The sequence below is a fragment of the Octopus bimaculoides genome, chromosome 9 (genome assembly GCF_001194135.2).
Source record: "Octopus bimaculoides isolate UCB-OBI-ISO-001 chromosome 9, ASM119413v2, whole genome shotgun sequence".
NCBI classification, from domain to species: Eukaryota; Metazoa; Mollusca; class Cephalopoda; order Octopoda; family Octopodidae; genus Octopus; species Octopus bimaculoides.
The window spans coordinates 57,755,270-57,766,207 of NC_068989.1; the positions used below are offsets into that span (position 1 = coordinate 57,755,270).

Below are 10,938 nucleotides of genomic sequence, written 5' to 3' on the forward strand. Positions count from 1 at the left end.
AGATTGCCCAACAATACGACCTCTTTGAAAATCTGACAGTTCTGCTGAATTTTTTGTGTGTGGCATGGTTACTCTTCGCAAATGTTTAATATAATGGCACTGGAATGAAAAATGTAAGAATAATTACATTGTAAATTCTACACCGCTGAAAACATTAAGACGATTAGATCAGAAATTTTGAAAATTAAATGTGTCTATTTACTTCCTGCATGTCTGTGTACACACACACACACACACGCACACATATATGTTAGTGTTATTTGATTTCTGAACGGTTTTGCTGCCTTTTGTTTATGTAGTTTGTTTTCTTTATTCAAGTTTCTACTAAGATAGAGGCGCGAGTAAAATTAATAATAGAGAAACGAAAATAAAACTTTGGAAACAGCCTTAAGGGAGGTAATTGAGAAATACTTGAAAGTCAATGTAAGGTAAAGTAAATATAACAAATAATCCAGAATCCTTGTCCTGTACCGGATCTATCCCAAAATCTAACCAGTACATGCCAGTCATGAAGCCAAACATTCCTGAAAGTTTCATCCAAATCCATCCAGCGGTTCTTTAGATATCTTGTCCATAGACAAACAAACAGGTATGACTGAAAACAACAGCTTCGCCTTTGCTAAGGCGGAGATATAAAAATAATAATCAGTCATACCACACTCTTATGTATTTTAATCCATCATTACTCACATCCCTAACATTTTCTCCCAGTCAGCAAGTTATTTAACCCTTTTGCATCTACACAGGCCACATCCAGTCCAAATGTTTTATGTTCAAACTGTCAAGATCCAGCCTCACACACTTACCCTACAATATCATTGTAAAAATATACAACCACATCATTGAAATCTCAAAGCTCTGAGATAATGCATGATTAATTCAAAACAATGTGAATAAATAAGCATTACATTTGACAGAATAATGTGAATGCCCTTTAGGGTTAATGATAATAATCAACATCACTTTTGTTTTAGTCTAACAAATCCATTCATAAGGCTTTGGTCATCCTGTAACCATAAAAGACTGAACCTAAAACCATGTGGTTGGGAAGGAAGCTTGTTATTCATAGAACCATGCCTCTGATTAATTTACCCAACTTCTGTATTGTAATTTATCTTTTTTTTTTCTTTTTGCTATTCAAATAGATTGTTGTTGATGATGATCATCGCAAGTCTTGGTCACTCTATGATGCAGGACCACGCAGTGTCCGTTGTCCATTGATCTTTTTCCCTCCAGCCAGTGGAACTGCTGATGTATTTTTCAAACAAATTTTCGCCCTGTCAGCTGTTGGCTATAGAGTAATTGCTGTAAGTATCAACTATGTTATTATTTTGAAAAGTCATCATTCAATCCCCAAGTCGACCGTGATCAAAAACTTACCAACCATAATCTTCCAGCTTCTTATTGAGGTGTAGTATATCAAGGACTACATTATCCAATGTAAGTTGGCTGCTCTTTCTAGCACCTCAAGCAACCATGTAGACCAGGTTGTGGGTTTGCCACATTGTCTCCTTGATCAAGGAACTTTATTTTCATTTTGCTTTAGTCTTAGCTGAAAGTATGTACCAGCCCAGTGCAGGTACAGCTTTATTTCCCTGCAGATGCCACATCCTGGATATTCTTGAATTACATAAGGGAAATGAAACTTAACAAATTTTTAGAAAAAACTCACAGTTTAGGGAAAGTATTTCACATTCAAGTAGCAAGAAAGTCATAAACATTATGTTTGTCACTGAAATTGTGTTGTCTTTACTAGAAGCAGATCACTAATTTCATCCTAATATCATAACAATGCTGCCTACTAAAAGCTTCAAATGACTATTTACTGATCACTATGTGGTACAGCTCTCTAACCTGCCCCTTACTTTAATACAGCCGTCTAGTCCAGTGGTTTTCAACTGAGGTCCATATGACCCTTCAGGGTCAATATAAGATTTTGTTATTACTATTTATTTGCAATAATCCAGTTATATTTCTACAGCGCACAAAATATTTTAACAATTTTTTTTTATACAACTCCTAATAATATATAACATTATTACCCCTTTAGCATTTGAACCAGCTATATCTGGCTTCTCATAACTACCCCACAATGTCATTATATAAATAATCACATCATCAATATCTTGTAGCTTCAAGATAATGCATGATTAATTTAAAACAATGTGAATGAATAAGTATTACATTTCACAGAAGAATCTGAATGCTGATACAATTCCTAATAATATTTAATATTTAGATATTAATATTAAGTATTATCTACATTATTATTTTTATTTGTTTTGCAGGTTGATTATCCTGTCTATTGGAATTTGAGAGAAATATGTGAAGGATTTCAAAAACTTCTAGATCACCTCCAACTTGATAAGGTAAAAATAAATAATTCAGAGCTATATTTGGAAAAATAATTTTCAATTTCTAATAGAACTGTTTTAAAATAAACATTTTGTACACAAATTTGTTTAAAGTAATTGTTATTGAAAACTGAAATAGCACATGGAAAATCATCATCATAATCATTGTTTTAACATCCATTTTTTTCCATGTTTGCATGGGTCAAATGAAATTTGTTGAGGTTGGTTTTCTATGGCTGAATTTCCTGCTTGTTGCAGATGTCCTTCCTGTCATCTTCTATGCCTAGATACCCTCACTGTTTCCAAACAAGGTGGTAGTTTCCCACACATGGCCAGGAATATTTTCACAAACTATATATATATATATATATATATATATATATATATATAGGGGAAGAATTCACAAAAAAATAAAAGACGAAGACAGGTGGTGTTGACAACAAACAGATGTATTAGTTTAACGCTCAGGAAGCGAAAAAGTCTTTAACGTTTCGAGCCAATGCTCTTCCACAGAAAGGAACACAGAAAGAAGCAAGAAGAGAAAATAAAGAATATGTAGTGGCTAGCAATCTATCATGATGAATGGCTGATATATATAAGTGGTGGTTGTCTACTTCTTATGCAAGTCTGACCACCTCTTACACCTTAGATCCATCATGGCATCTAATGTGGCTTTTTAAGCCAGACAATGTATTGAAAAGACATCCACATAAATTGCATATCTGATTTGGACCACCAAGAGCTGCAATTAAGATCTGATCTTTGTGGATCTTAAAATGTCTTCTGAGGCCTCTGTTAGATTTGCAGACCTTATGGCATGCACAGCATTGAAAGATGTGCACAGATATCTAGGCAGAGGAGTTGGTGGAGGTTCATTTTTCATGGATCCACAAATGAGATTTGAGCCCTGCAAAACAAAAGCATGGTCTGTCACAAACTGTGCACACAAAAAGGTCACTGAGATTCACACACACACATGGGTAACAAGTATGATTTAGAATGGTCAATATTAAGTAGGGCACAACCTTACAACGTAGGAAGATTGAGATGTGAACTTTGCCTAGAGAAGTTACTCTTAATACTCATTAGAGGACAGCATCTTAGATCAAAGACAGGAATTAGCAATATCAATCTCATCATTTAACATCCATTCTCCATACTGGCATGGGTTGGACAGTTCGACAGAGCTGTCAAGCCAGAGGGCTGCACCAGGCACTAATTGTCTGTGTTTGCTAAAAAGATACTCCATTTTGTATTAATGGAAAAGTATTGTCCCATTCACAGCCATACCAAGCAAGCAACAAACCTTCCAACTGTGTAACACTGAATCTTATACTAAATCGTAACTCTAAGCAAGGTTCTTCCTGCAAACACAAACTCTTCAAATCTGTAAGACATTTCAAACCTATAAGATTCTCCAATGGCTAAAAATGACAATCTCTGACTCCTCTCTACCCTTCTACTAACATCAAACACTGCAGCTTTTCACTCAAGAAACTCTGCTACAATTGTCTAAGAGTTCTACTAGAATAATACCCACGAAAACTTTGTACCTAAGGATCCATTTGTAGACTCATACACATATAGGGCAAGGTTCCTAGTGTATATATACATTTTTTAAAGTCAGGTTTACAGGGAGCTTTATATACATCTCCAAGAAACATACCTTCCCCAAATAATTCATGTACATCAACGAGCAAGCCAATCATAGTTGTAGTAATTCTACAATTCTCTTTATTTAAAGTAATAACGGGTGTCCAACAAACACCTTGCAAAAGTTTTCTTTGTTTCCACCAATGAACAAAGAGTTATTTAACAGTAAAATAACTGAATTCTACCTTTGTTCCAGGTCCATATATTTGGAGCTTCGCTTGGTGGTTTCATTGCCCAGAAATTTGCCGAATATACTTCCCGTTCACCAAGAGTTGCCTCCCTTATGCTTTGTAATTCTTTCAATGATACTTCCATATTCCAACAGACGTCTGCTGCACCAACGTAAGTTTGAGGTCTTTTTGTACTCCTTCCTTTAATCAACAACCTCTGTTTTTTTTTTTCCCTCAGTTCCAACTTACCAAATCTACTAAGGCCCATGAAGTAGTAGAAGACACTTTCCCAAGGTGCCTGAACCCCAAAACCGTGTGGTTAGGACACAAAATTCCTTAACCACATAGCCATATATGTGCCTATGTATATATCATTACAATTTAATATTTTGCCATTGTTGTATTCTTGGACACAGAATTTAACTCTACTTATATGAGTTACATTTACTTCTGTTGATATCAGTTGAACTGGTTGATAATAGATGCTAGTTCCATTGGCTTTCAGCTGTAAAGCATATCTGGTCCAAGAATCATTTAAAATATGTTTTATTTTCAAGATAATCTTGACAAGTGTAAACTGTATAAAAGACCTTTAATAAAATTAATGTATATAATACTAAGAATTATATGTACTATTATATCATATACATCAGTAATGTATATACTAATAATATTCGTATTATATTTTCAGATTTTGGATGATGCCTGCTTTATTTCTGAAGAAGATGGTTATCGGTTCATTCCAAAAAGGAATGGTGGATTCCAGTATTGCTGATTCCATAGATTTCCTTGTTGACAAAGTTGGTTTTCGTTTTTAACTACTGCACGTCTGAATCTAAACTTTTTGTCCTTGTTGCTGCTGCTGCTTTAATTTGACTATGTTTAAATTTATTTAACAATATTCTCTGTTAATAGCAACCAAAAATTTTCACCATAGAATGCAGAAAGCCATCCTCAGCTCTTTTAATTTATTTTTTAATAAAACAATTCATGACATGTTGTTGAGCTTCCAGCTTAAACCCTGATCAAGTAGACCTATAAAGAAAGATAGTCCTTCCACTCATGAATCTCACCTTGTTTGTTTTCAGGTATTATATCTATGACTATGTTGTCATTTTATTTTAAGGTGGTAGTTTTCAGGTGTGTGCGTGTTTCATTTTGTTATTGTGGTTTTCATTCAGATGAAAGAACAATGCTATTATTTTTACAGTTTCCCCAAGACTACTGAAGAGAAGCATTATTCATGGGTTGCTCCTGTTGGAAGCTGGGCTTCAATGTACTGAGTTGTCATCAGACTGGACATATTGTCCAAATTTTTACAACGGAATGGATTCCACTAGAGACCCCTTTCCTCCAAAGGAGAGATGATGGTGTTGTAACAGGACTGGCAACAGGAACAGTGTCCAGCCACAGAAAATATGTCTCAATAAATTCTATGTGACTCATGCAAGCATAGAAAAATGTACATTAAAATGATGATGATAATGAAACATCTACATATTCTCATCCATTGTTTTAATATTCACTTTTCCATTCTTATATGGATCAGATAGAGTTTATTGAAGCAGATTTTTCAACAGCCAGATGACCTTTCTATTGCCAACTCTCACTCATTTCCAAGTTAGGTAACACATACCCATGGCTAGACATGTTTTCTGAGAAGAAACAGAACATTGCTTGTATGACTGTGACACCTTTACATTGTTGCTCAAGCTACAGGAAATAACAGCCAAATTTCCCTCAAATCACATCTTGCTTTCTTGAATCAAGAAAGGACACATTTAATAATATAGTCCTATATATATATCATCATCATTAGCTGCACCAGGTTCCAGTCTGATTCAGCATGGTTTCTACAGCTGGACGCCATTACTTATACCAACCCCTCCAAGAGTATAATGGGTTCTTTTTATGTGCCATTAGCACAGGTGCCAGTTACATGATAGCCACAACTACGATTTCACTTGGCTTGACAAGTCTTCTCAAGCAAGGCATATTGCCAAAGGTCTCAGTCACTTATCATTGCCTCATTCTTTATGTGAATTCGTGTGTTGAAGCATATTTTGTTGTGTCTGGGGAGAGTCATTCTGTTTTAATGCCTTATTAATTAACACACTCACCGGTTTGATTTCCACTCATTTACTCATTTTTTCTGAAATTTTCGTTGCTTCTTCCAACCGCTTCAGTAGTTACATATATACAAAATGTTGAGTTGCCATGTCTCTTGAGTGCTACTGGTAACATGTAACTCGGTGCAACCTGTTACTTGGTTGGGCTGTCAATGACTAAACCAACACCACCATCAAGCTAGCTTGGTGAGAAGGATGCTTTTTGGACACCCTGTGAGATGAGAAATATGACACCCCATCAAGGGGTGGGCTAACACAGAAGTCAACAGTCATCACATATGTGTGTGCAATAACTTGGAAATTTCTAGTCTGATACCCATGTGCACATTTAGCCTACCTATTAGGCTATAGCAAAGGCAATGAAGAACTCAAAGAAAAAAGTCTGAGATAGTAGTTCATTGAGTTTGTGGCAAATATTTGCACCAGTTTTGCTATCAGCATTTCCAGAAAGTGTAGCTGGTTCTATATATAAGCCATCACCACCGAAAACAAATCATCTGTGTGAGTAGTATCATGGTTGTTGCCTGTGAGATCTTCATATATCAAAATTGACACTAGAATTTACTACACAAGAAATTATATATATATATATATATATATATATATATATATAGGTTCATCCCATAAATAATGCAGTTTTTTTATACTTCCTTTATCTTTCAAAATTAGATAAACAATGTTCTTTTTTAATCTAAAATATACTCTCTTTCATTTTCTACAATGCTCTTCCATCTGTCTGGTAGATTTGCACAGCCCCTCTTCCAAAATTTCCATGATGATAAATACTCCTGCAGTACTGTTCTGACCTTGTCTATAGAATTCGTATTTTTCCGTCCAAATGATTTTGAAGACTGTAGAATAAATGATATTCAGATGGGGCAAATGTCTGGTAGATATGGTGGATGGGGTATCGTTTCCCATTCAAACTGCTCTAGCCTTTGGAATGTCATTGTCGTTGTATGTGGCTGAACATTATCCTGATGGAAGAACACCTTTCATTTTGAAACCAAAGATGGTTGTTTTTCTTCTAGTGTTAACTTAAGCTGCTCACAATAGATTTCCTTTGGTTTGGGCTTAACCTTTCATATCCCACCAAACAGATAACAACACCTTACACAGGTGAAGACCTTCTTTAGCCTGGGGTGCCAGTGTTTCTCCTTTGGAAAGTTTGTGAGGAACCCATTGACCCAATTTGCTGACTTTTCTGATGACACACAGGTGTCAATGAATGGTTGACTGACAAAATCCAAGCTTCTTTGTTAGTTCCTCAACAATTACGATGGGATTTTGTTCAAACAGGGTTTGCAGAATGTCCTTGTTGAGCTCTACAGATCTCCCAGGGCATGGCTCATCTTCTAGGCTGTAGTTTCCGGCTCAGAATTTCTGGAACCACCATTGACACTGACTCAAGCTTATTGTCCAATCCGCATATACTGCATTAATATTCCTTGCATTTTCCATTGCGTTGTTGCCTTTATTGAACTCATAAAGCAAAATATGCCAAATATGCTCCTCTGTCACTTCCATTATGGCTTTGAAAAAAATAACTGTTAAAATCAAACTGCACCCTTCAATACCTGCACTAAGAATAAGGACAAGGCAAAATTATTACCTACTTTTATAGCAAGTTGATGCAGGTTGTTTATCCCACCCTCTTCCAAATTTTAGTTCATGCAATTGAAAAAATCTCATTATTTATGGGATGGCCCAATATACATATATATATATATATATATATTGGTATTAGAAAGATCATCCTGGCATTAGGAAGGGCATCCAGCTGTACAATCCATGCCACAACACACAGTGAAGCCTGGTGCAGTCTTCTGGCTTGCCAACCTCTGTCAAACCATCCAACCCATGTCAGTATAGAGAACGGCCATTAAATGATGATAGTGCATAAACTAGGGAAAACCCACCTAGAAGATAGTGTTTCTTCTTGTTAGTAACTTTTGCTGCTTCAAATAAGTAACCATTCCTGTAAGTAAAACCAGTCACTAATGGAACACAGCATCACAGAAAAAAGAAGTGTATAAAATATGAAAATATTATACATGGAAAGATTTGTGTTATTGCATTCTTCTTTTAAAATGTTGAAATCTTTAAATCTCTTGAAATCTCTTTCTCTCCTCTTCCTAGTTTTCCTTTCTGTCTTTCCCAATTTCAAATCAGAGTATCAATGAATATAAATGTGTGCCTTGTTATTTTGCAGCTTGATAGTCTTCCACAGAAAGTATTAGCTTCACGTCTTACACTAAACTGTATGAGCAGTTACATTGAACCACAGAAACTTCTTTCGGTTGACATAACAATTATGGATGTGAGTATGCTTTATCACACTCTCTTCCTCTCTCTCTCTCCATCTGTAATGTTTTGCTGTCCCTATTGTCTGTTTCCATGTTTAGTGTTTCCTGTCTTTCTTATCTCTCATACATCAATTCAGTCATGTCCAGTATATCTAGAATATTCCTTCCAGGCTCTTTTAACTATAAGTGAACTCTAGTCAAGATACATTTTGTGGAGCTTTACCAGGGCTTAAGTTAAGACTTTAGCATTTAATCTGATCATATCCAACCCAAATATTCCACCTGTTTTATGTTAAAACTGACCAGATACAGCCTCTCACAACTACCCTACAATGTCCTTCTAAAAATATACAAATGCACCATTTAAAATCTTGAAATTACAAGATTATATGTGATTAATTGTAAACAATGTGAATAAATTAGCGATACATTTGATAAGGAAATCTGAATCCTAAAGAGTTAAACTAATTAAGTAAACTAGTGATTTACTTATTAGAAATCTATAACTAATGACAGTTTCTTAGAAAATAGTTGATATAACAAAAATTAACAAATAGAATATATAAATCATTAATTGTAAGGTTGACACTGAACCTAGTAATGAAAAATGCTTATTAAAACTAAGATTTCCTTTTTAGATCAAGTTTCCTTGATCTACACTGACATTTCTCTGATAATCTCTGACCTCTGTCGCCAACTTCAACTCAGGAACTGATAGGCCACTGTCATTCGCTGGTCAGTCAACATATTGTAGCCAGTCAACCTCTCCTCTTGTGGCTGTGTGTTGGTTTCTAGGGTAACACAACCCTGATGGATTCGTTCCTTGCCTGGAAGCAGTGCCCAGAAAAACACAGTCTTCTGGCTCTAACTGCCTCTGAAACTTGGACCCTGACAAAAACGTTACTGCAATGATAAGACATGCTACACTCACTTACTCTGACTCACGCTGAATATCAAATGGCAACAGGGGGTGATCAATAGAGACCTCTACAGGGACCTTCCCCCAATATCAGAGGTGGTCAGTGCCAAATAAGAAAGTTTTTAAAAAAAATATTCCTGCATAACTCTTAGAAAGAACCACAATACTTTTACTGCAGATCTCATACAGCCACTCAATTTCATTACCCTAACTGCAGAATGCAGTTTTATACACCAATCTATCTTTTGTTGAGGAATGTCATGTTTGAAATTATTTTTTATTAAGATATGTCAAGTTTATTGGGACAATGTGACTTGAAGTAAACACTAATTCTAGTTTTTGGTAGATATTTAACACCATTACTGGGATAACCATGAAATTTAATTTCACATTTAAAGGCTTAAAAGCACTTTTGATAATTTCCTTGTTGTGATTATTTTATTGTGAATCCTAGCAATATTTTTTAAATTCAGGTATTTGATCATTGTGCACTGTCACAAGCTGTCAAAGACGAAATGTACAAATGCTACCCCAATGCTAAGAGAGCCCACTTAAAATCCGGTGGCAATTTCCCTTATCTCAGCCGTAGTACTGAAGTGAATGTTTTCATAAAGGTCAGTGTGTATTTTAGCTTTTAATTTTTCACTAATGTCACTTTGATTTTTTTTTTTTCTTTTCTTATGCTTTAATCCTAAATCTGGCCATATCCAGCCCAGATGTTCAACCTGTTTTATATTCAAACCAGCCAGGTTTGGCCTCTCACACCTACTCTACAATGTCACTCTAAAAATAGTCACATCACTGAAATCTCAAAGCTATGAGATGATGCTCAGCTAATTCAAAACAATGTGAATATATAAGCATTACATTTGTGAGGGTAATCTGAATGCTAAAGGGTGAATCAGAAATGGAAGAGTAGCATCAATGCCCCTTTTAGCAGGTTCTCCAAAGCTGCTGAGAGAAAGGGATGAATATATCATCACACAGGAGACGTAAATGTTTCTAATAGGGTTGACTCTACTAAAGGCACCCAAAGACAAGTTAACAGTTGGTAATGTTAAACTGGACAATGAATAATGTCTATTACTCAGTGAGTAGTAGACAAGGGTGGAGGTGCAATGGCCCAGTGGTTAGGGCAGCGGACTCGCGGTCATAGGATCGCGATTTCGATTCCCAGACCGGGCGTTGTGAGTGCTTATTGAGCGAAAATACCTAAAGCTCCACGAGGCTCCAGCAGGGGATGGTGGCGAACCCTGCTGTACTCTTCCACCACAACTTTCTCTCACTCTTACTTCCTGTTTCTGTTGTGCCTGTAATTCAAAGGGTCAGCCTTGTCACACTGTGTCACGCTGAATATCCCCAAGAACTACGTTAAGGGTACACATGTCTGTGGAGTGCTCAGCCACT

The 10,938-nt window shown here is 35.9% G+C and overlaps 1 protein-coding gene across 1 annotated transcript in view; it reads left to right on the plus strand.

Moving 5' to 3' along the window:
* LOC106871391 (maspardin) overlaps nt 1-10,938 on the plus strand; it is a 57,218-nt gene that overhangs the window by 42,528 nt on the left and 3,752 nt on the right. The window contains exons 3-8 of the mRNA XM_014917814.2: nt 1,146-1,307; nt 2,289-2,369; nt 4,204-4,349; nt 4,869-4,977; nt 8,519-8,626; nt 10,005-10,145. Coding sequence (XP_014773300.1) covers nt 1,146-1,307; nt 2,289-2,369; nt 4,204-4,349; nt 4,869-4,977; nt 8,519-8,626; nt 10,005-10,145 — 747 coding nt within the window. The remainder of the gene's footprint in view (nt 1-1,145; nt 1,308-2,288; nt 2,370-4,203; nt 4,350-4,868; nt 4,978-8,518; nt 8,627-10,004; nt 10,146-10,938) is intronic.